At 36.4% G+C, this 27594-nt stretch overlaps 3 protein-coding genes across 3 annotated transcripts; 1 reads left to right on the top strand and 2 right to left on the bottom strand.

Moving 5' to 3' along the window:
* Window positions 1-301: 301 nt before the first annotated feature.
* On the bottom strand, window positions 302-5109 carry mcl1a (MCL1 apoptosis regulator, BCL2 family member a). The gene is made up of 3 exons (XM_079380428.1): window positions 4519-5109; window positions 2825-3075; window positions 302-658 (listed from the first exon to the last, which is right to left on the bottom strand). Exons 1-3 carry the CDS (start codon window positions 4913-4915, stop codon window positions 533-535), a joined length of 774 nt encoding a protein of 257 aa, XP_079236554.1. The 5' UTR covers window positions 4916-5109; the 3' UTR covers window positions 302-532.
* Window positions 5110-8728: 3619 nt separating this feature from the next.
* Window positions 8729-11143, bottom strand: ensaa (endosulfine alpha a). The gene is made up of 3 exons (XM_079380430.1): window positions 10942-11143; window positions 9537-9659; window positions 8729-9422 (listed from the first exon to the last, which is right to left on the bottom strand). Exons 1-3 carry the CDS (start codon window positions 10990-10992, stop codon window positions 9252-9254), a joined length of 345 nt encoding a protein of 114 aa, XP_079236556.1. The 5' UTR covers window positions 10993-11143; the 3' UTR covers window positions 8729-9251.
* A 749-nt stretch (window positions 11144-11892) lies between these two features.
* On the top strand, window positions 11893-26232 carry LOC306846930 (Golgi phosphoprotein 3-like A). The gene is made up of 5 exons (XM_079380636.1): window positions 11893-11954; window positions 12442-12628; window positions 21700-21831; window positions 24344-24458; window positions 25660-26232. The coding sequence occupies exons 2-5, from the start codon at window positions 12461-12463 to the stop codon at window positions 26091-26093; spliced, it is 849 nt and encodes a 282-aa protein (XP_079236762.1). The 5' UTR covers window positions 11893-11954; window positions 12442-12460; the 3' UTR covers window positions 26094-26232.
* Window positions 26233-27594: the final 1362 nt, after the last annotated feature.

The raw sequence follows: 27594 nt of genomic DNA on the forward strand, positions 1-27594 counted from the left end.
AGCTGGACAATCAATGCCAGGATGCAGTTAAAGTTTGATACGCCGGTTTCATTGCTATAACACTGAAACACAAGTGAAAGTCTTTATGGCACTGGAATTGTTTTGGTGGCGTGTTAGTTCTTTCACTTTCCAATTGACAGAAGAGACTCTGAAATTAGGTCCGTCTCACTTCTCTTTGCCTAAAGGTCAATCCAAACAAACCCAGGTTCATTATCAGGAACTGATGCACACCCAAAGCCACATTAATAATGTGTGTAAACTGTTTTACAAAGTGAAGCAAGGAAATCAAATGATACAGACATGTTTCGGAATGTTTTTTTATTAGAAAAATAGATTGGTAAATATATTCTTGCTTGTCGCTGGCTCACGGACAGCCCAGTCGGAGCAGTGCGTGCTGGGATGGTGAGAGCGCATGCGGGGCTGAAAGTCTGGTCCAGCGGAGCAGAGTGTCTGACTTCAGACAACACTAACGCGCGCTTCAGCATCTGTTAGGACAGGTGCGGCAGTCACAAGAGCGATACGTCCTGCAGCTTCATCGGATCAGGAAAGCAAGACCGGCACCGATACCAGCGCATCCCACCACAGCCATCAAAGCGTTCCGGACCACAGACTCCACATCCTCCACAGCCTCCACACGGAAAAACTCCACGAATCCATGCTGCAGAGACACAGACACATTAGCCCTCAAAACCTGCATTTATATGGAGCACCATTAGTGACAAAAATACTTTTGTAGTTAATGTCTAAACACTTTTGCAAATATATTTCATCTTCTCCTAACATCTCACACACTTTGAATTTTGTTGATGAACATGAATGTGTACGTCTATTGAAAACTCCAGCAATATTTGACAGAAATAAGTGCAAGATGTCAATTTGGACTGTTTGAGCAATCTTGAGTTATAAATTCAAATTAATTTAAAGCTATTCGATCCATTGGGATTAATACTGATAATTCTCAGATATAAATTTCATATATTAAAACCACACACAGCCCTCCAAAAGTACTGGAGCAGTGAGGCCAATTCCTTTATTTTTGCTGTAGACTGAAAACATTTGGGTTTGACATCAAAATATGAATATGATATGAGAGATTAGCATTTCAGCTTTTATTTACAGGTATTTTCATCTGGATCTGATACACAACTTAGAAGATAGCACCTTTTGTTTGAACCCACACATTTTTCATGTTAACAAAAGTATTGGAACATGTGACTGACAGGCGTTTTGTTGCCCTGGTGTGTTCAAACAATAAATAGCACAGAGGCTACACCAGAAGATGCAAACCACTTATTAGCAAGAAGAATAGGAGACGAGCCTCAGAAATTCTGGGACAAGGTTTTATGAACTGATTTTATGGACCAAAGTGATGGAAAGGCTAAAGTTTGGAGAAAGAAAGGATCTGCTCATGATCCCAAACATACCAGCTCATCTGAAACACAGTGTACACAGGTGTACATTATAGTACACATTACACAGGTAATGTAATGGCTTGGGCTTTCATCGCTTCTTCTGGGACAGGCTCATTAATCTTCATTAATGATGTAACATGATGGCAGCAGCTAAATTAACTCTGAAGTCTACAGAAATATTTTGTCTGACAATTTACAGAAAGATGCAACCAAACTGATTGGGAGATCCTTCATCACGCAGCAAGATAATGACCCAAAACATAGTGCCAAAACAACACAGGAGTTCATCAGGGGCAGGAAGTGGAAGGTTTTAGACTGGCCAAGTCAATCTGCACACTTAAACCCTGTAGAGGATGTATTTTACCTGCTAAAGAAGAGACTGAAGGGAGTAACCCCCCAAAACTGAAAGAGGCTGCGGTGAAAGCCTGGAAAAGCATCACAAAAGAAGAATGCTAAAGTTTGGTGATGTCAGTGGGTCACAGGCTTGATGCAGTTACTGAAAGCAAAGGATTTGCAACTAAATATGAAGTCTTTTTCACTTTAATCTGTTAATTCTATCGGTTCCAATACTTTTGTTAACATGAGAAATGGGTGGGTTCAAACAAAAGGTGCTATCTTCTAAGTTGTGTATCAGATCCAGATGAAAATACCTGTAAATAAAAGCTGAAATGTTAATCTCTCATCTCATATTCATCTTTTGATGTCAAACCCAAATGTTTTCAGTCTACAGCAAAAATAAAGGAATTGGCCTCACTGTCCCAATACTTTTGGAGGGCACTGTATATGTCTATCCATCTACCGTGTAATGGGTTTCATTTTTTTTTTTTTTTTTTCATACATACCTAAGAACTTCTAATTTTTCATTAATAAGACGGGGCCAATCAAGTAATAAACTAACTTTTTTTGTCATTTTTGTTTTGTCAGAAATAATTTTTTTATATGCATCAATTTGGACTGTTTTGAGCATTCTAAACTCATAGAACTTTATAAAATTCCACTCATTCCAATCTGAATATATTTATAATTTCATTTATTCAAACCATATTTGACATGCATATTTCATTGTTTGACTAAGAAATTACATTCTCTCCATTAATAAGAAAGGGCAGATTTAGTAATAACATTGAAATATTCAAAACGTTTAATAAGGTTAATACAATATGATGTTTGTTGAGAGAGAAAAAAAAAACAAAGATTCTTCAAATGCATTATGGGGGTTAATGAAGATGCGTGAGAGTTTAATGGCGGTCTGATACATGAGCTCCTGGGGTCGAGTTTCACATGTTGAATGGACTGAACTCCATATGTGTGTGTGTGAGAGAACACGCATGAGAAGAGCTCTGAATTATGCAGTGAAGGAAACACGAGCTGTGTTTGGCGTGTGAGTGAGATTTTCCTCTGGTGTCACTCACCCAGCCCTTGTTGCTGAGGAGCCAGTGGAGCTGTTCTGAGATCAGATAGGAGGAGATCTGTTGGGCCACCGTCTCGATGCACCGCTCCCGCTGCAGCTCCTTCAGACGTGAACACACCTCGGCCCCGAACGCCACCAGACTCACGACCCGGCCCCAGTTCGTGGCGTCGTCTTTGAACAAGGTCTTTGCTATACAGCCGATGAAGCTCATGTCATCCGCTTGAGACTCCAGCTCCAGACGCCGCAACATTCCTGCAGAAAAACACCACACTTCAATATGTTTTCACAACTTCTTTACCTTGTATTATCAGTCTTCTCAGAAACCTCATGCATCGATACAGACACCCAATTCAGAGCAATAGAACCGGTGTTTCTGCATTCCCCGCCCACCCTTGACTGACAGCACAATCTGCTTTATTTTAGTAATGTTATTAATGCTCAAAACGAGAAATAAAACCGAAGACTGAAAAAGAAAGGGAATAAATCCAGTATAAATTAGAAATACACAAGTTTGGGGAATGACAAGTCACTAAAATAGTAATATTTTATTTTGCTTTTAAATTTCATTTAATATTTTAGTAATTTAGTTGTGCATTCTTGTCATTTTTAGTAGTTTGTTGCACACACTGCAGGCAAACACAGTTTATTCATGCACCTGCCAAACTTCAGATTTTGGGCTTTTTGGTTTTTCATAAAGTATTTTCAGACTAGTGGAAAGAAAACATCCAAAAGACACTGTTAAGTGTTTCTCTTATAGCACTTTATGTGTGTGAATAGATTTCAATCACAAGACATATTTAAAGGTGTTTTCTCTCCACGTCAGCAGCACTCACTCACTCCAGACTCTGTACTCTGATATCATTTGATTGATTATACACATTTTATTCCCAAAAAAATTATGAATGTTATTTTCTGTCTGTTCTATGTATTTTGTGATTTACGGAGTGACAAAAGGAGATTCCCTCTGTAAAAACTTGACTCGAATATCAATAAAAATTAATAAGAATTGAAACCAACTTCAGTTTAGATTTTTGTTCTAGAAATGCAAATTAGTGCATATTTCGTTAAATAGTGCCTCATTTGCATATTTAAACCTAACATTTTAGAAAGCTTGTAATACAAAAAATGTTTGCAATTATGAATGTAATAAATCAACTATGTGAGTAAGGTGATAACTAAGTGTTTTTACCCTATTCACCTGCAGTGTCTCGCTTTAAAAAAATAATATTTTTCATATCATATGAAGTTGCTGATCAGTTAAAGACTTTGACATTTTAATGGATGTGAAGAATAGTTTATGAAATCTCTAACATCTGTGAATATATCATTTCGCAATCGACTTCTTGATAACAACCCGATTCGACAGAAAACCGCATCCGTTTTAAGCATTGCGTGTCGAAACTGCGTCTCTGTATCCGGCGCTCGCGCAGAGGCGTGTTCTCGCGCTGATAAACGGAACTAACGCTTTTCCGAGAATCGACGAACTTCTGCGGTTTGACCAGATAAGAAAATAAAACCCCCTCTACCGAGAAACAGAAACTACTGGCTGTGTGTTCAAATTACTGCCCCAAAAAGCACCTATAAAAAAATATTTACGTGACACCAGACGAACACGTGATCAGAACTCGGTGGAAAACTTTAAAAACAAATAAAGAGCACTGGATGGTGTCGTGAGCGCGCATGCGCGCGTCTTACCTGTGTACGCGATGCGGTGTTTGAGGAGAATATCCGCGACGACGCGCGTCATTGTCGGTAACGCGTGATGACGCTTCCGGTCCGGCGAACACATTCCGGTGTGCGCGCGATAGAAATCCGTGAGAAGCTGCCGCGTGTCCCGTTCCAGCTCGACGGAACCGATCTCCTGCGGATCCGGTGTGGACGGTAGAGAGCCATCCGCCGCGGACACGAACCTCCCGTCCAGAGTTAGTCCTTTCAGTCCGTTCATACCGGGCCTTACGGGCTTCTCCGGTTCATCCGCGCACCCGTCGAGCTCGTCCTCCGCGCGCCCTTTGAGAGCGGGCACGAGCGCTGTGCGCGCGCCTTGCGCGAAGAGACTCACCGCGGTCGTTCTTCTAACCAAACTCAGAGACATAATTCCGTTCGAGACGCGATGTAGACACTTAAACTCGACCTAGAGGAGTTAGATTAGAGCTTCGCGTTGGTTTGAACGCTGAAGGTTAAAGCTTAGATCAGAAAGGAAATAGTGCTCGTGTTTGGTCGACACTCTTGTTCCGAGTGAAGCGGAAGTCGCTGATCAGCTGAACGCTTTATAGAACGTGCCGCGTCACGGATTTCCCCCAAACCCCTCCCTTTAACGCCTTATATGGACTGGACTTCCGTTTGGAATGTTCTTGGTCTTTTCGAGCTGGCTGTGTCTGAAATAAGGGTCTTTTTCGCCACCGCAGATTATAAATAACGCGTTATATACGTTATAACTGGAGCATAAGCTGTGTGGGAGTCTGTAGGTAAAATGACGTCAGTATGTAAAACCTGACACTAACACAACACACACCTCTGAACCTTTACCTCTGACTCACTTTAACCTGATCATGGAAACAACTGTGCTTTGTTTAACAAATTTGAATGGTTTATAATATACATATATATGTGTCCCTGCAGCACAAAAGCAGTCATGAGTAACACAGGTATATCTGTAGCAATAGGCAACAATACATTGTATGGATCAAAATTATACATTTCTCTTTTATGACAAAAATCATTAGGATATTAAGATCATGTTCCATGAAGATATTTAGTACATTTCCTACCATAAATATATAAAAACTTCATTTTTGATTAGTAATATGCATTGCTAAGAACTTAATTTGAAACAAAACAATATTTAGATATTTTTGCACTCTCAGATTCCAGAAACAGACCATACATCAGTGGAAAGATTATTTATTCAGCTCTCAGATGATTTAGAAATCTCAATTTAAAAAAATTCACCCTTATGACTGGTTTTGTGCTCCAGAGTCATATATATATATATATATAGGCCTAGTCATGGCCGAAAATATCGGCACCCTTGGTAAATATGATCAAAGGCGGCTGTGAAAATTAATCTGCATTGTTAATCATTTTGATCTTTTATTAAAAAAATTCACAAAATAGGAAATATTATTATGAAATAGACACACGTCCTCTTCCAGGCAGCTTCATAACATTTATTCATAACATGATTGGAAATTCTTAATTATTGCCCTGATGGTGGAAATGAGTCTAGCTCTTTTCTTAAAGCACAGGGCAGTCGTGGCCTAATGGATAGAGAGTTGGACTTATAACCTGAAGGTTGTGGGTTCGAGTCTCAGGTGTAGGTAGGTGGGGGGGGGGGTGAATAACCAACACTCTCTCCACCCTCAATACCACGACTGAGGTGAGACCCTTGAGCAAGAACCGAACCCCCAACTGCTCCCCGGGCTGCCCACTGCTCCGGGGTGTGTTCACTACTGAGTGTACACTTGGATGGGTTAAATGCAGAGCACTAATTCAGAGTATGGGTCACACACCACTTCCCCCTTTCCCCTTCACTAATTTGTGAAGCTCAATTATCTTTTGCTGCACATCAGAAATATATTCTTTGGTTTTTCTCATTGTGATGGATGATTAAGGGAATTTGGGCTTTGTTTTCCCTCCTATTTATATTTCTGTGAAACAGGAAGCCATGGCTGGATAATTTCATGTTCATAATCACCCTGGAGTGCTCAAAATTCTGAATATGAATGGGAATATACTTATTTACTAATGGGATATTTTACTCATAAGAATTTCTAGGGGTGCCAATAATTGTGTCCAACGTGTATCAGAGAAAAACATTTATTTCATAATAATATTTCCTCCCATTTTAAATTCTTATTATCCAAAGAAAGGTTAGATGTTTGTGAATTTTTGAACAATGCAGATTAATTTTCACAGCCTTCTTTGATCATATTTACCACATATGTTTGTCCCTGACTGCATACACACACACACACACACACAGTGTTGGGGTAACACATTGTATGTAATGCACATAATAAGATTGCTTTTTTCCAAGTAGCTAGAAAAGCAACGCATTACTTTTAAATTTACAACAAAATATCTGAGATACTTTTTCAAATAAGTAACGCAAGCCACTTTGTTTTCCCATTTATTCACTAACATCTGTTTACAAGTTACATTATTTATTAAGAAAACGAATAAGGAAGCCCAGCCCAGTAACACAAAAGTACTAAAACACAATACTTTCTTAATGGAGTAACGCAATATTGTAATGCATTACTTTTAAAAGTAACTCTCCTGAATCCTGTATATATATATTTTTGTCTTTTATTTTGTTTATATTTAAAATTGTGAGTTTATTTTTCCATGCATTGTATTCATACTTTTTTTTTTTATCACATTGATATTACTTTCTCTTCCTATATAATTTAATTTATTTATATGTAAAATTGCACACACACACACAATTTATTTTTGAACATTTTAAATATTTATACTTTATTATTATTGTCTTGCTGATTTGAAATGATTTCTTTCAGTCAAACCTCTAAACGTCACTATTAGTGACCTCTGCTGTTCATAATAACAATAACAGACCAGATCACTGGATATATACAGTATTCAAACTTCTTTACAGAAAGCAAGGAGATATCAGAGTAAAGCTTAACTTAATGTAAAATTTAATTTCAAGTAATACCTTACACATACACACTGTACATTTGATGACATCATCATCATCATCATCACAAACGTGTCTCCATCCTCAATAACATGCATTAATACACGTACATCATTACAATCAGACACACTGAACGACCTCCTGCAGACAAAACTTCATGTCACCTCAAAATCAAATTACTATCTTTATATATATATATAGCATAAAGAACATGAACTCAATTTAGCACCATTAAGAGTCTGATTTTTGTCATTTAATGTCATTCTATGTCATATTTATTTTTGTTAAATCTATTTTTGAAAAATATAATATTATAATATAATTTATTTGAAAAATAATAAGTAATTATATGAAATAGTTATATTATTATATTTATTTCTCATTATTTGACCCAGGAAATGTTTTTGTGATATTCATACTTTAAGAGAAATAAAGATGAAACACACATAAAAGATGCATGAAGCATATAATGCTGGAGCGGACGGTACTGGAATGAAGAAATCATGAAGACATTTTTAACATGACATGCAGTTCAGTGTGTGTGTGTGTGTGTGTGTGTGTGAGAGAGAGACACACTGCCTTGTTCATTCAGTCGTGTGTTTAGCAGCTATAACGAGACCAACAATCGCTGGTGTGTATTAGTGTGTGTTATTCTCACTCCTTCAGCTCTGAAATCTGACTTTCAGCTCACAAAACACGAATGTGTGTGTGTGTCTGTGTGTGTGTGTGAGTGTGTGTGTGTGTGTCTGTGTGTCCAGGAGTCCAGTAGGGATGGGTGATATGACCAAAATCTGACATAACAGTATGACTACAGGTCACAGTAACATCAGCCAGAGAAATAAATACTTAAAGACAAATGTTTGAAAGTTGTTTATATATATATATTGATATTAGTGCTATCAAACGATTAATCGCATCCAAAATAAAAGGTTTGTTTACATAATATGTGTGTATTGTGTATATGTAAATACACACACATGCACGTGTATATTACAGAAAAATGTGTTATGTTAATATATTAAATATATTTATTTATAATATAAATTATATAAATATAAACATGTAAATATTTTCAAAATATACACTGTGTGTGTCTTTATATATACATAATAAATATACACAGAACACAAAAAAACAAACAATAACTTATTTTGTATGCGATTAATCGGCTGACAACACAAATATACTGTATATATATATATATATATATGTAAATAACTGTAATTTGTAAACTGACCCCATTTTCCCTCAGTAAAATATAATATTTTATTCAAATGCATGAGAAGTCAGAAATGTATAGTTAGGTCTGAGCTGAACAAAAATAAATACACTGTAAAAAAAGAGTTGTAGTGAAGATTACCAGAATAAACGTAACAAGAAAATATATTATAATATTTCTTGCTTTTTACATTGACTAAAATGATATAGAAATGATATAGAAAGACTGAAATAATATTTTATTGTAAACCAAGTGTACTTCAAACGCTCGTGTTTAATTCAGTGTGTTATTATTTGTAAAATGCATGATTGTTTTTTTAAATGCGCGCTAAATTCTGATTGCACTTTTGAATTCTATGTGAATGCTGATGTTGCCTAGCAACAACTCCGTTTGTGTGGCGTAACAAACAGCAGCTCTGTGTCGTCCGGAGCGGTTTGTGACGCGGCCGCTCTTAGTTTTCACATTACTCCATCATGTTTCATCACTCCTGGCGTCATACCACCCAACCCTAGTGAAGGAGCGGAGGAGTGTGTGTGTGTGTGTGTGTGTTTATCCGGCCAGTTTGCTGGCGAGCGGCGTGGCTTTCCTCTGAGGAAGGTCCTGTGGTGTGGGAATATGGTCTCCTGTCACCAGGTTCTTATCCGCTCCGGCCGTCACCACATGCTTGCTCTTCGTCTTGGCCTTTGCCATGTTATAATCGCCCGAGTCAAAGTATTTTTGCTAGAAAGCAAGATAAATTTGAGATTGCTTGTTTAGCTCGCACCATTAGCTGTCAGTATATGATGTTAACAGCCTGGAAATGATGTGTGTTCTGATCAGAGACGCTCAACTCACTCCTTTCTGGAGTCTCTTCATCAGAAAGTCCGAGCCGCCGGGTTTTTGTCCCAGGTTCGGATATTTGGCCTTCAGTTTGGCCTCTTCAGACAGCATTGGGTTACAGTCCTTCTCTGGAGAATCCTGCAAACACACATTTAATCATCCGTTCATACGGTTTCCACTAACACTCATACAATCTAATCTGTGTTTTATTATATACTGTTTAATCATTTATTTAAATAAATATATAATTCATTATTATTACTATATATTATACTATTTTCATTTACATATACACACAAAAAATTACTGTGTATTTATTATATTATATATATATATATATATATAAATAAATACACACACACACAGTAGGCCTATATATTTAGAAAATATTTACATGTATATATTTATATTCATGTAATTTATATAATATGTAAAAATATTAAATTTATAATCAACATGTGTGTGTATTAATATATACATAATAAATATACACAGTACACATATTATGTAAACAAAAACTTATTTTAGATGCAATTAATCGTGATTAATTGTTTGACAACACACACATATATATATTTTATATATAACTTATTTTATTAATCATTTATGTATATATAATAAATAAATAAAAATTATATTATATAGGCCTATTATATTTTTGTTGCTATTAATATATTTACACACAGAAATTTTTTTGTGGTTTTTTTATTTGTTTTAAAGTTCAAGAAAATCCACTGTTAAAAATGCACTAAATGCACTGTTTCTAAAGTCAATGAGCAATCATGTTAAATAATTGTGCTCTCAATATTGACCAAAATAAAATAGATTATGATTTTTGGCCGTATCGACCAGCCCTAACATAACATCTTATTTATTTTCAGTTAAATATGATAAATTTAGCTGCACTGATCAGATGAAAATAAAACTTTAATTGAATAGATCTGAATAATGACACTTCTGTATTCTTCACAGCCTAAATTGAATTTGTTTCATAATTAATTAATTTTACAACATTACCACTTTTTCCTGTCCATCTCTTTGAATCAGTCTGTGTAGAAATAAATGTGGCTTGACTATTTGGATTAATTTAGTACTGTATTGTGATTTCTGTGTATGTGGAGAAACAGCTACAGCAGAGGATCATGGGAGTTTACATTCGATCAGCTGCAGCATAACAACAGCCAATAGCAATGCGCTATCTATGTGACTGATCGACGGCTCAACCAATCAGAGCGAGGAATTCCGCGGCGTGGGCGTGACCTCCGCGAGTCACACTCAGGACTAGCTAAATCACGATTCCTCTCTGTTCGTGTATTAATATCTGTATTAATATCATCGGCTAAAATCACGGCTGCGTTTCAAAACGACTCGTTCATCAATCGCGTGCGGGGTTTGTGTTGTTTCACTCATTGATCGCTACCTGCTTCTCTTCTTCAGACTCCAGCTCCAGAATGCCCGGATTCTCTGACATGATTCCCGCGACACAAACACTGAATATAAAACCGGTCCTCCGTCAACAACAACGCGATTTTAACGCAGCAGGCGCGATTATTGGAGATTTATTGCAGCAATATTTCCACAGCATCAAAATGGCGAATGACGCATCTGACGTAAGCGGCAATGGGCGGGACTCAGAGTGGAAGTGGCCAATGAGAGCGCGGCGTGATTACGCAACGCGCCACGCGAAATGATAGTTAAAGCGATTTCACTTTACTGTGTGAATACGAATCGGAAAGTTACAACTGAATAAATATAATTAACTACATTTATGTGTAAAAGATGACTTGGCATACATATAAATGCATTTCACCTTACCGCCGCGTGGTGGCGCTGTTAAATCAACAGAATGAGCGCTTCTCATTGGTTTTAGTCCAAACATACGTGATGCTGGCATCTACAACATACACCAGAATCACACAACATACCTACACGTGTTAGAATCTAATTATAATATAACAAATGTACAGGATTTCTGATTTGCGTCAGAACAGGATTTATTTTAGTTATAGAAACTCACGAAATTGGCCAATCACAGCTCCGAAATGATCGGTATTTACAGCTTTTTGTATTTTAAACGATCATATGAAATAATTGAAAAGGAAATAAATCGATTTTTTAAACTAGACAATCAAATCGTTACAGACACGTCGACTGTGGTTCATATAAAGGTATTAAACGTCAGATCGCGTTTATTAGTTTCCGGTTTGAGGATCCTGGATCCGGATGACGTCGGTGAACAGGTGCGCACGTTCAGCCCGCGTCGAGAGTTCTGATTGGAGGAGAGGCGCTCGAGTGTATCCTGATTGGCTTAGCGGTCATAGGGGCGTGTCCACAGGTGAAGCTCCGCAGGTGAGCGTACAGGGAAGTGAACACAGTCTCAACACAACAATCACACACTGGACGTCATTATAATTTTATAAACTGGCAGATGTGGTGAGTTGAAATGCTTTTTTGGGTATTATTATTATTTTTAATAGATAGAAACCCTTATACACATGTAGAGAAATAAATGAGAAGTTTTTTCCTAGAAGACTTGTACCTGCTTGAGTGTTTCTGAAAGTCTGAGCATTTCTTTTAACCTGTAATGCTTGATGTGCTTTTGGAGGGTAATATTTTTGTTGTTTTTTCATATAAATGTTAAGTTTTGAAATTTTGTTGTATGCATTTGTCATTTTTATTTCATTTTCATTTACATTTAGTCATTTTGCAGACACTTTTATCCAAAGCAACTTACAATTATTTAATTTCTTTATTTTTAAAATGTGTATAGGTAGTATTTATAAAGTTTTAGATCTGTTTTTAGTTGTTTTAATACTGTCCTCATTTGCTAAATGACTAAAATAATAATAATAATAACTGACCTCCTAATGAGTGTTTTGTAGGTGATGTGGTTGGTAAAGATGATGTGTGTGTTGTGGAGGTTGTGTTAGCGGGGAGGAATGACCACACTGACCAAGAGGAACCGGCGCTCTGAGGCTCCAGCGGAGCGATGGAGTAACACTGAGGAGAAAACAGACGGCACGGATGAGGAACAGGACACCGACTCCAAATCACTGAGACTCACACTGATGGAGGAGATTCTGCTGCTGGGACTCAAAGATAAACAGGTTTCACACACACACACACACACACACACACACACACACACACATCTGGTAAGACTGGTCAGATAGTCTTTCAGTCCTGGAGCTCATGCAGTGTCGTGTAATGGTTGAAAAATGCTTCTTGTGTTATTCTGCTAAAATCAGGTTTGACCGGTTATAAGCGTCTCAGATCTCTTTCAGTCGAGCTGATCAGACAGTAGGGTGCAATGGGTTAAGTTTCTCATGGTTCGTCTTGCCGTTTTGGGGTCATGGTTTTATTTTGGTTCAGTACTGGGTGGAGGTCAGCTTAGAAATTTCCACAAGAATACTTTACTATGTGTTACAAGGTTGAAGGTTTGATTTTGGCATTGGTGGGGAATAACTGCAGACAACAGACATTTAATTGTTTGATCAGAATTATTGCTAGGGACAGTTTAGTAGTCACTGGATATAGGATCATGTCTCTACTAAACTCTACACCCTTGAAAATCATAACAAGCGATGACCGACTTTGGAAACTATAGTTCTCTCCTTAAATATGAAGAGTTCAAACAACAGATTGACTTGTTTGAGCTTCTCCAAATGTCAGACATTGAAGTGTGTTGCTGTTTTTGTCTCTTCTGAGGAAGATTCATTCACTTGTTTGCAAAAGTACCACATATTTTGATCAGATTTATTTAATGTTCAGCCACTTTATTATTTTGTTAAGCTGACAACACATCCCTTACAAAAATGAACTGCGGTTTTATTAAAAAAACAACAACAAAAAAACATGGTAACTACAAATTAATGCAGTAGACATAGCAAGGTGGGTTTATATACATATATATAGAATAGAGAAAGCTAGTTAGAAAAACAAGCTGTTAGAAAGCAAATGGAGAGAGCTAGAGTTCGAGGGTCAAATAAAGATGGAAGAGATGTGTTTTTAGCCGATTCTTGAAGATGGCTAAGGACTCAGTTGCTCGGTAGGTCATTCCAGGAAGGAACATTTAATTTAAAAGTCTGTGAAAGTGATTTTGTGCCTCTTTGGGATGAACAATAAAGCAATGTTTACTTGCAGAACGCAAGCTTCTAGAGGCACATAAGTCTGAAGTAATGCATTTAGGTGAAGGGGTGCAGAGCCAGTGCTGGTTCTGTAGGCAAACATTAATGCCTTGAGTTTTATGTGAGCAGCTATTGGTAGCCAGTGCAAATTGATGAACAGAGGTGTGACATGCTTTCTTTTCGGCTCATTAAAGATTAGTCTTGCTGCCGCGTTCTGGATTACTTGTAAAGGTTTTGATAGAAGTCTGGACAGAACAAGAGCCTGAACAAGGAGTTGTGAAGCATGTTCTGAAAGAAAGGACCTGATTTTCTTGATGTTGAATAATGCAAATCTGCAGGACTGGGCAGTTTTAGCAATGTGGTCTGAGAAAGTCAGCTGATCATCAATCACAACTCCAAGGTTTATGGTTGTTTTTGAAGGAGTTATGGTAGATGAGCCTAACTGGACGGTGAAATTGTGATGAACCACAAGCAGTTCTGTCTTGGCTAGGTTGAGTTGAAGGTGATGGTCCTTAATCCAGCAAGAAATGTCTGATAGACAAGCTGAGATGCGAGCAGCTATCATCAGGATGGAATAAGAGGTAGAGTTGAGTGTCATCAGCATAGCAGTGATATGAAAAGCCATGTTTCTGAATGACAGAACCTAGTGATGCCATGTAGACAGAGAAGAGAAGTGGTCCAAGAACTGAGCCCTGAGGCACCCCAGTAGTTAGATGTTGCGACTTGGACATCTCACCTCTCCAAGATACCTTGAAGGACCTATCGGAGAGATAAGACTCAAACCAGTGGAGTGCTGTTTGCCAATAGGATGGAGGAGGAGGACAAAGAGTGGAGCAGAAAGTAACTGATTCAGAGTTTCAATAAGCTCCATTTAACCCATCGCTATACATGCTTTTTAAAATTATTACAAGCAATGTCGAAATTTGAACATGAATGGCTCTTTCGATTTGGTTTTGCTGGTGAATCGCTTGAACTGAATGATTGAAGTCACAACTTTGAATCAATCGGAGACTCACTCAATTGATTCGGTTTGTCTTTTCCTCCTCTTTTCTCATCTTCAGCCATGTTTACATGACAGTCAGCACTACTACTGGCTGAGCTCGCTAGATTTATTTTATGACATTAACTGAAATAAGACAAAAAAATATGTTTACAAATAAAATACCCATACTTCCATTCCAAAGGTAACATCAAACACAAATCTATGAACATATTCAGGTGAGGGAACCGGTTTACTGCTAATTAGTGAAACACTAGTGAAATGTTTCACTAGTGAATCTAGCAAAACATTTGAACTAAAATAGGCTACCTATGTGTCACGGTGCACACACGAGGAGGACACAGGGACACGCAGACGAGGACGTAAACTCAAATAATAGTCTTTACTGACGACATCAGGGCAAGGCAAGGCTTACAGACAGGAAACACCGCGGGTAACGAGTAGACCAGACGAAATCAAATTGAATAGACAGGACTATAAATACACAGGTTAATCATAGATAACGAGACAAACACAGCTGGACAAGGATTAACTAATGATCACATTTAACAAGGACAGGAAACAAACCAAATATGGACACATGAGGCAGGAACACATGACAGAGGACTGACAGTATGTTATATCCAGGGTTAATTTATTAGTTGTATGCTCTACATTGTTTGCCAAAAATATAAATGAACAATTCAGATGCAAAAAAACCTTAAATTAAAATCAAATTACTGAAGCTACACAGAGGAGCCTGATAAAAATGCTAATTTTAGAAGAAAATTTCTAAATGCACTTAGAGGCTTTTGCATCAGAACTCTTCAAATTATATCAGATAGACAGATAGATAGATAGATAGACAGACAGATAGATAGATAGATAGATAGATAGACAGTTAGATAGACAGACAGACAGACAGATAGATAGACAGACAGACAGAAACAGACAGATAGATAGATAGACAGACAGACAGACAGATAGATAGATAGACAGTTAGACAGACAGACAGACAGATAGATAGATAGATAGACAGACAGACAGACAGACAGATAGATAGATAGATAGACAGTTAGATAGATAGACAGACAGACAGACAGACAGACAGATAGATAGATAGATAGATAGACAGTTAGACAGACAGACAGACAGACAGACAGATAGATAGACAGTTAGATAGATAGACAGACAGACAGAGACAGACAGACAGACAGACAGACAGACAGACAGACAGACAGACAGACAGACAGACAGACAGATAGATAGATAGATAGATAGATAGATAGACGGATAGATAGACGGATAGACAGACAGAGATAGATAGACAGACAGACAGACAGACAGACAGAGATAGATAGATAGATAGATAGATAGATAGATAGATAGATAATCCACACATAAGAAGAAGTCAGCAGATGTACACGTGTTTTGGATGAAGCCCATGTTCATTAAGTAGGCTATACAGATATACTCTAATAGCTAGATAATCAGATGGAGAGATATTCAGATGGATGTTTGTATAGATGGGTTGGTTGGTGTTAGTTGTTTGATGATAATTTCAGGAGTGTGTTCAGACTTGTGAATTCTGCAGGTGTGTCTCTGCATTTGTTCTTGTGAAAAGTCAAGTCAATATTATTTGTATAGTGCTTTTAACAATGCAAATTGTGTCAAAATATAAATGAACAATTCAGATGCAAAAAAACCTTAAATTAAAATCAAATTACTGAAGCTACACAGAGGAGCCTGATAAAAATGCTAATTTTAGAAGAAAATTTCTAAATGCACTTAGAGGCTTTTGCATCAGAACTCTTCAAATGATATCAGATAGATAGATAGACAGACAGACAGACAGACAGACAGATAGATAGACAGTTAGATAGATAGACAGACAGACAGACAGATAGATAGACAGTTAGATAGATAGATAGATAGATAGACAGACAGACAGACAGATAGATAGACAGACAGACAGACAGACAGACAGACAGACAGACAGACAGACAGATAGACAGATAGATAGACAGACAGATAGATAGATAGATAGATAGATAGACAGACAGTTAGATAGACAGTTAGATAGATAGATAGATAGATAGACAGACAGTTGATAGATAGATAGATAGATAGATAGATAGACAGACAGACAGACAGACAGACAGACAGACAAACAGATAGATAGATAGATAGACAGTTAGTTAGATAGATAGACAGACAGACAGACAGATAGACAGACAGACAGGTAGATAGATAGGTAGGTAGGTAGGTAGACAGACAGACAGACAGACAGTTAGATAGGTAGGTAGGTAGGTAGATAGATAGATAGACAGACAGACAGGCAGGCAGACAGACAGACAGATAGTTAGACAGTTAGACAGATAGATAGATAGATAGATAGACAGACAGACAGATAGTTAGACAGTTAGACAGATAGATGATAGATAGATAGATAGATAGATAGATAGATAGATAGATAGATAGATAGATAGATAGACAGACAGTTGATAGATAGATAGACAGACAGACAGACAGATAGATAGATAGACAGATAGACAGACAGATAGATAGTTAGACAGATAGATAGATAGTTAGACAGATAGATAGATAGATAGATAGATAGATAGATAGATAGATAGACAGACAGACAGATAGTTAGACAGTTAGACAGATAGATAGATAGATAGATAGATAGATAGATAGATAGATAGATAGACAGACAGTTGATAGATAGACAGACAGACAGACAGATAGATAGATAGACAGACAGACAGACAGACAGACAGACAGACAGACAGACAGACAGACAGATAGATAGATAGATAGATAGATAGATAGACAGAGATAGATAGACAGACAGACAGACAGAGACAGACAGACAGATAGATAGATAGATAGATAGATAGATAGACAGACAGACAGACAGACAGACAGACAGACAGACAGACAGATAGATAGATAGATAGATAGATAGATAGATAGACGGATAGACAGACAGAGATAGATAGACAGACAGAGAGACAGACAGACAGAGATAGATAGATAGATAGATAGATAGATAGATAGATAGACAGACAGACAGACAGACAGACAGACAGACAGACAGACAGATAGATAGATAGATAGATAGATAGATAGACGGATAGACAGACAGAGATAGATAGATAGATAGACAGACAGACAGACAGACAGAGATAGATAGATAGATAGATAGACAGACAGACAGACAGACAGATAGATAGATAGATAGACGGACAGACAGACAGACAGAGATAGATAGATAGATAGATAGATAGACAGACAGACAGACAGAGATAGATAGATAGATAGATAGACAGATAGATAGACAGACAGACAGAGATAGATAGATAGATAGATAGATAGATAGATAGATAGATAGATAGATAGATAGATAGATAGATAGATAGATAGATAGATAGATAGATAGATAGATAGACGGATAGACAGACAGAGATAGATAGACAGACAGACAGACAGACAGACAGAGATAGATAGATAGATAGATAGATAGATAGATAGATAGATAGATAGATAGATAGATAGATAGATAGATAGATAGATAGATAGATAGATAGATAGATAGATAGATAGACGGATAGACAGACAGAGATAGATAGACAGACAGACAGACAGACAGACAGAGATAGATAGATAGATAGATAGATAGATAGATAGATAGATAGATAGATAGATAGATAGATAGATAGATAGATAGATGGATAGATAGATAATCCACACATAAGAAGAAGTCAGCAGATGTACACGTGTTTTGGATGAAGCCCATGTTCATTAAGTAGGCTATACAGATATACTCTAATAGCTAGATAATCAGATCCAGAGATATTCAGATGGATGTTTGTATAGATGGGTTGGTTGGTGTTAGTTGTTTGATGATAATTTCAGGAGTGTGTTCAGACTTGTGAATTCTGCAGGTGTGTCTCTGCATTTGTTCTTGTGAAAAGTCTTTGAGAAAACTTCCTCGTCAAGTCAATATTATTTGTATAGCGCTTTTAACAATGCAAATTGTGTCAAAGCAGCTTTACATCAGCTTGATATAGAGCTGGGTGGCTTTATATCAGCTTTACAGTATTTAGACGGGAAATAGTTTGTCGAATAGTGTCATTCTCCTCTGGCCAGACAAAATCAGCAGTTTAAATCTAGACTAAAGCAGAGTCAGATTGTGTAAAGGACTCATCTGGTTCCTGTGGTCTTGTCCCGATGGCCGTCTTGGAGACAGGGTCTTCACTGGGGATCAGTCTCTGGGGTCATCTAGGTGTCCTGGCTGTAGAGGTCATCTCTAGGTGCTGATCCACATCTGATCTGGATACAGACTGGATCTGGTGGCTACGGTGACCTCGGAATAAGAAAGAAAGAGACTGATATTAGCGTAGATGCCATTCTTCTAACGATGTAACAAGTACATCAGGTGTTTTGGGAAGTGTTCCCGGTTCCGGTTGACCTAATTAATGCAGCCTAACAATCCTTTAACGGATCTGAATTATAGAAATGTGATAGTGTATTATGTGTAAACCAGGTTAAAGAGATGGGTCTTTAATCTAGATTTAAACTGACAGTGTGTCTGCTTCCTGAACAGTGTTAGGTAGATTGTTCCAGAGTTTGGGAGCTAAATAGGAAAACGATCTCCCGCCCGCAGTTGATTTTGATATTCTAGGTATAATCAAATGGACAGAGTTTTGAGATCACACCGGACGTAGAGGACTATAATGTGATAAGAGCTCACTCAAATACTGAGGTGCCAAACCATTCAGTAATTAGCAAGATCTTAAAATGTATACAATGTTTAATAGAGAGCCAGTGCAGTGTTGACAGAACCGGGCTAATGTGGTCATACTTCCTGGTTCTAGTAAGAACTCTAGCTGCTGCATTTTGAACCAGCTGGAGTTTGTTTATTAAACGTGCAGAACAACCACCCAATAAAGCATTACAATAATCTAGCCTTGAGGTCATGAATGCATGAATTAATGTTTCTGCATTTGACATTGAGAGCATAGGTCGTAATTTAGATATATTTTTAAGATGGAAAAATGCAGTTTTACAAATGCTAGAAACATGTTTTTTGAAGGAAAGATTGCTATTAAAAAGTACGCCTAGGTTCCTAACTGATGACGAAGAATTGACAGAGCAGCCATCAAGTATTAGACAGTGATCTAGGTTATTACATGCATGTGTTTATGGTCCAATAATTAACACCTCTGTTTTTCCAGAATTTAGCAGTAAGAAACTGCTAGTCATCCAGTTTTTGATATCAACTATACATTCCGTTAGTTTTGCAAATTGGTAAGTTTCATCAGGTCACGAAGAAATATAGAGCTGGGTATCATCAGTATAACAGTGAAAGCAGTTAATTCTTTGGGGTCAAGTTGTGGTTTTTTAATGAGAGCCTTAATAGCAGCCAGTTTGAAGGTTTTTGGGACATATCCTAATGACAGTGATGAATTAATAATATTCAGAAGAGGATCTATTACTGCTGAAAGCACCTCTTTTAGGAGCTTAGATGGAACAGGGTCTGAAATACAGGTTGTTGGTTTAGATGATTTAACAAGTTTATACAATTCTTCATTTCCAATAGAAGAGAATGAGTGGAATTGTTCCTCTGGGGATCTATAGTGGACTATCTGATGCGATACTGTAGCTGACAGCTGCATGATTACAATTTTTTAATCTTTAGTTAAAAGTAAGTTTAGTTTTAATCTTGGAAGTAAAGTAGTTCATAAAGTCATTACTAATGTGCTGCCTTGTAACTCTGTGAATATAAAACTTGTATCTGTCTGTAACCGTGTATATATATATATAAACTCGGCTTTATTGCCAAGTGTTTGCACACACAAGGAATTTGTCTTGGAGTACAGAAAGTACTGAAATCTCATTATTGAATGATAAAAACATCTCAGGGGTACTTCAAATATATATATATATATATATATGTGTGTGTGTGTGTGTGTACGTACGTGTCTATTTGTGTGTGTGTGTGTACGTACGTGTCTATTTGTGTGTGTGTGTGTACGTACGTGTCTATTTGTGTGTGTGTGTGTGTAAGAGAGAGAGAGTTTGTTTTTGTGTGTGTGTGTGTGTGTGTGTAAGAGAGAGAGAGTTTGTTTGTGTATGTGTGGGTGTGTGTGTGTGTGTGAGTTACGAACCATTATGCCAATAGAATGAACCCATAAAACATAAAAACCAGCATTACCAAACAACACTGCAAAAAATGTTTCTTGTCCGTGCATCAATTAACCGTTTAAAGTTCTGCTGGAGCAGCAAGTAATCCTTCAGTTTTTCTGATTTCAGCTCGTTTGACTTCACTAAGTTTCTTTTCTCTGTTGTTTAATTATTTACAGAAGCAACCACTTTATTGCGCAAATATCAACATGTTTTTAAAAATATATTAGGAGAAAGAGGATCAGAAAAAAGTTAGTGAATTTGTGCATATTAATGTGTTTGAAAGACAAAAGCCTTTCAAAGTAATACATGGTAAAATAACCGAGTGATAATTCAAATAAAAATTAATGTGTTCATCAGTAATTGATGCAATATTGAAACCGTTCCTAAACCTGTAATTACTAATGACTGATCTCTGTGTGAATGTCAACAAAACTGGAACATTTCTGAATAGATTCTGAGGCTATTTTGAGGAATTAGGTTAGGATTAGGGTTTGGTTTAGGGTTACTTGCATGCAATTATGCATAATTCAATGTTGTTATTATAATAGTAAGTGCATGTGTAACAAGGACACCTGAAAATAAAGTGTTAGCAATTTTTGGAATCTGATTAAGTAATCCAGATCCCATGTAATCAGTTACTACCCATCTCTGACTGTAACATTGTGATTTTATGCACAATTTGCATTTGTTCCTTTATTTGCTCAATAAGAAAAAGGTACTTAAACTGAACTCCAGGGAAAAAGCAAGCATGCAGAACACTTAATCTCCATCTTTGCATGAAAATCTCTAGATCACATTTGAATATAGCACACATTTCTGAATATTTTCTCTGTGTGGGTGAATATCTGGTGATGATTTGTGTTTGATGTGAACGCAGGGCTACACGTCGTTCTGGAACGACAGCATCTCTTCGGGACTGCGTAGCTGTATTATTGTGGAGCTGGCGCTGAGAGGACGCATTCAGCTGGAACCGCAGAGCTCACGCAAGAGAAAACTCCTGGACCGCAAGGTGAAGACGAGTCAGCGGCTTATACAATACACACTCATTCACAGCAGATGCACACAGATAAACAGGGAAACAGTGCTAATCATGCATAATAATAAGGAATAAATCATCTTTCCATTGATGTATGGTTTGTTATGATCGGACAATATTTGTCTGAGATACAACTATTAGAAAATCTGGAATCTGAGGGAGCAAAAAAATCTAAATATTGAGAAAATCTCCTTTAAAGTTGTTCAAATGAAGTTCTTAGCAATGCATGTTACTAATCAAAAGTTAAGTTTTGATATATTTATGGTAGGAAATTTACTAAATATCTTGATGGAACATGATCTTAATATCCTAATGATTTTTGGCATAAAAGAGAAATGTGTAATTTTGAGCCATACAATGTATTGTTGGCTATTGCTACAGATATACCTGTGTTACTGATGACTGCTTCTGTGCTGCAGGGACACATATGCATCAATTATCAATCAAAGCAGCCCAAGAGAAGACAATAGTGTCATTATTCACATCAATTCAGTTTCAAGTGTTGAAAACAGTTTTATTTTTCAGGATTCACAGATGAAGTTCAAAAGAACAGCATTTATTTGAAATAGAAATCTTTTGTAACATTATAAAGGTCTTTACTGTCACCTTTCATCAATTTAATGCAGTCTTGATGACTAGAAGTGTCTTTTTTAAGCAGCACAACTGTGTTCAACATTGATAATAATCAGAAATGTTTGTTGAGCAGTAAATCAGTATATTATTATGATTTCTGAAGATCATGTGACACTGAAGACTGGAGTAATGATGCTGAAAATACAGCTGCAGATCATAGAAATAAATTACAGCTTAACACATATTCACATAGAAAACAGCTGTTTTAGATTGGAATAATATTTCACATTTTTTACAGTATTTTGAATCAAATAAATGTAGAAGAGACTTGACACATCTGAACTGTTCCTGAGTCTTGGCTGGCAGTGTAAGTGTATCTCCAGTCTCTCGTTTGAGTTTGAGCAGTTCAGGAACACCAGGTAACACTAATGCAAATGTTCCACACCTGATCTCTCGTGGCAAACAGCATCTTTATCTTATTGTCTGAGTGAAACCAAACCAGCCGGACCAGCTGCTGGAACAATCAGAATTAGTTTGCATTACTCGATTGACGGCGTTAAACCCTTGAGATGATGAGACACACAAGTCACATTTCTCTTTCAGAATGTCTGGTTTCACCTAAATCGCTTGATACAGTAACAGCAGTCTTGTTAAGAGCTAAAGTAGTTCAGTTGATGTTTAAATAGCTGATGATGGAGTTAAATAACGAGTTGAACCAGACTTAAACGCATAATGAAGACTTGGGTGGATCTGACACAACCCTGTCAAGACAATATAGGACATTCTGAGCTTAAAATAGTTGGGGAAAGTCCTTTTGGTCACTCTATCACCCAGACTACAGCATTCAGAAACAGGCATTAATCATTTACACAGTAAAAACAATAGATATTTTTAAAATGACTTTCATTTGTGTAACCTGTCGATTTAAACATTTTTATTAAATCATAATTGAATGGATGTGTCCAAAACAGATTATTTGAAGCGAAGCCCATTATAAAAGGACAATCTGCTTATTGTTTTCAATTTGAAAATAGAAATGATCAAACTTTGAATACAAGATGTTCACTTAGTCACTCAGGAATGAATGTACTGGAACCAGGGTTATTATATTTAACTAAAAAAATTAAAATATTGTTACTTCAAAATAAATGTTGACTGGAGTAAAAACATGTATACAAATTTTATAAAATATTTTATTTAAAAACAAATAGGCGGTATTTCTCATTTTTATTTATTTGAACTAAAACTGAAATAAAATGGTAATACAAAGATATATAGACATTAATAAAAAACTAAACTATACAAATGACAAAAACACAAATTACTGAAACTTTAACTAAAATTAAAATGGAAAGTATACAAATAAAAATGAATTCAAAATATGAATAAAAACTATAATGGTATATCAATGATACTAAAATAAGTCCTGTTTTAAATGATATTACTAAAAAATATCTTACTGGCTCAATTCTGTATTTTCTATCAAAAATCAAACAGAAAGAACTTAAATAATTGCTTAATTTTGTATTGCTTTAATGAAAATATGAAGTTATTATTTTATTTAAAGAAATATTTTATTTTATTATTGTTTGAATTTGATCTAGTTTGTCATGAAAATAGCCTCTGTTGATGATATTGTGTAAAATTAAATAACTCAATCAGTGCTATTTTAGCATCATCATCTATTTGTCTATACAGGTTGTAAGTTTTATTCCAGTTTTTAATACATTTTCAGTTTAAAATAAAATGTTTAAATATTTCATTTCAGTTAAAGTTTACTCTATTTCAAGTAATGAAAGTTATGGTTTTAGTTTTAGTTAATTATATTAACCCTCATTTATGTCATATATTAGCACATGCAGCGTGTTTTCATTCGTTGATGTGTGTGTGTGTGTGTGTGTGTGTGTTTCAGGTGTTGGTGAAGTCCTCTGCTCCCACGGGTGACGTGCTGCTGGATGAAGCGCTGAAGCACATGAAGAACACTGAACCTCCGGAGGACATAACCAACTGGATCGAGCTGCTCACAGGTGAGACACGTGCACACACACACACACACACACACACACACTCTCACACACACACTCACACGCACACACACACACATGCATGCACACACACGCACACACACGCATGCACACACACACTCTCACACACACTCTCACACACACACTCTCACACACACACACACACACACACACACTCTCACACACTCACACACACACACACACACACACACACTCTCACACACACACACACACACACACACACACACACACACTCTCACACACACTCACACACACACACACACACACACACACACACTCACACACACTCTCTCGCACACACACACACACTCACACTATTCTATATATTATTTACGTTTTTTTTTTTAAGTTCAAGTTTTTCATCTAATATTTTACTTTATTTTCTTTTATTATTATTTAAATTTATTTAACAACTATTTTGAATAGTTTTGGTTTTAGTTAACAATAAAAACACCGATCTAAATAGCAGTTTCAAACACTTCAACTTCTGCTTATTTTAGTTCAGTTAGTTACCAAAGTCAACATTTCAATTTCAATTGTTTTCCTTTTTTTTTTTTAGTTTAAATCAATAATATTTTATTTTAATATAAATAATATTTTTATTTTATTTGATCAATTACCTATTTTGAATAGTTTTATATAATAATAAATAAACTGACATTAATATTTTGGGGTTTTTAGTGGCCATCAAACATCATATCTGACCCTGCAGCACAGAAGCAGTCATGAGTAGCACAGGTATATCTGTAGCAATAACCAACAATACATTGTATGGATCAAAATTATACATTTCTCTTTTATGATGAAAATCATTAGGATATTAAGATCATGTTTCATGGAGATATTTAGTACATTTCCTACTGTAAATATTCATTTTTGATTAGTAATATGCATTGCTAAGAACTTCATTTGAACAACTTTAAAGGAGATTTTCTCAATATTTAGATTTTTTTGCTCCCTCAGATTCCAGATTTTCTAATAGTTGTATCTCAGACAAATATTGTCCGATCATAACAAACCATACATCAATGGAAAGATGATTTATTCAGACCCTTATGACTGGGTTTGTTGTCCAGGGTCACAAATATTAGTTACTAGTAAACAAGAGAAAACAGTGTTTTTTTGCAGTGTGACTTTGACTTGGAAGTGTCATTATTTTATGGGTTCTGCCGGTTGTTTTCAGGTGAGACGTGGAACCCCTTAAAGCTGCACTTTCAGATGCGTAACGTGCGCGAGCGTCTGGCCAAGAGTCTGGTGGAGAAGGGCGTCCTGACCACGGAGAAGCAGAACTTCGTGCTGTTCGACATGACCACGCACCCGCTGACGGACAGCAGCGAGAAGGAGCGTCTGCTGCGGCGTCTGCAGGACAGTCTGCTGGAGCGCTGGACCAACGACTCGCGCCGCATGAGCCGCCGCATGCTAGCGCTGATCCTGCTAGCACACGCCGCAGACGTGCTGGAGAACGCGCTGAGCTCGCTGAGCGACGAGCGCTACGACACGGCCTGCTCACGCTCACGCAGCCTGCTGGAGGCCGACCCCGAGCTGGAGAGCGCAAAGGTCACGACCCCTGCTGAGGAGATGATCTGGGCCGTGCTGGCCGCCTTCAACAGATCCTGAGAGAACGCCCTTCATAGACAGCATCCGCGCTCACTACAGAGACAGCAGCAGGATCACAGACAGTGACTACAGCTAAAAGCATCAGGTTTTCTTACATATGTTGTTGGGTTCAGTCATTATTAAATGTTGTTCTTTTTCCATTTTTGTGAGTTATAGTATTGTTTTTTGGCTATTTGGGCTTTAAATATGTTTAGTTTTAGTAATTTTAGTCATTTCAGTTAGTTGCTAATGTAATTTTTCATAAATATTTTCAATTTTCATCTAATATTTTAATTTTATTTGTTATTTAATTTTATTTTTTTATTTGTTTAATTTAATAAAAAAATATTTTATTTCAATTAACAACAATAGTTTTAATAAAAAATAACAAAATCTTTTAATTTTATATTAATTTTTTTGTAATTCATCTTTAGCTTATTAAATTTCAGTTAGTAGTCAATGCAATTTTTCATAAATATTTTTTAATATTAATTTCAGTACTTCACATTCATTTAAGTTTAGTTATTTGGCAAGGCAACATTTCTCATTTTTGTTAATGTTTTTGAAGTTTCTCATCTATAATGAAATGCTGTCTAGGTAGGGAGCCTGTGAGGTTTTGATAACAGTGCATGTGATTTCTGTTGTGAAATGTGCAACGTTCAGTCAGCTGACATGTCACATGACCTCACTTCTTCATCATGTGACCCTCACACCATCACATGACACATGATTCATTCTCACCTGATGTGTTTCTTCATGAAGAGAGCTTTACTGTAAATCATACCCAAGAACATAATTTTATACATGCATTAATATTTATTCAGCAGTTTATCTGTTGCGGAGCATTGTGCGTGAGCGTAACATGTTCATATGTTTGTGAAGGAGGTTTGATTGTGCTCCAGACAGTGAATATAATGGATGAGAAAGCATGCTTCTGTACACACAGATCCGGTTACTGAAGGTTTGGATCAGTAAGGATTGAACTCAAGGCCTTCTGTTTGATTATATTCATGTTTTTAATTAACTTTCATGCTGAAAAGAATCTCAAGGGCCTTTGCACAAATATACAGTTTTATGTGTTTTTTCCAACAAATGCTCAGTAAAAGATATAAAATATATAAAAATATTTTCATAATATACTGTACGTGTGTGTATTTATATATACATAATAAATATACACATTATGTAAACAAAAACTTTTATTTTGGATGCAATTAATCGATTAAGAGAAATGTACTTGTATATCACTTTTGGGAATATTTTATAGAAATTAATTTTTTTAGTAATTTGGTGAAAATCATATGGTGACAGGGTTGTGCACAAATGTGGGAAACTGCTGCTAAAAAAATATGTAAATAAATTTAATTATTTAAAATAGATTTTGAGTTGGTAAAGTTGAATATCAATCAGATTTTACTATTATAATTAAGAAAATGATTATTATTTTATTTGCACTATTTTTGGACATATTAAATTATTACCCTGCATGATTTGAAATATGTTTGGAACAGGCCAAAAACTA

Source organism: Barbus barbus (assembly GCF_936440315.1).
Source record: "Barbus barbus genome assembly, chromosome: 27".
NCBI lineage: Eukaryota > Metazoa > Chordata > Actinopteri > Cypriniformes > Cyprinidae > Barbus > Barbus barbus.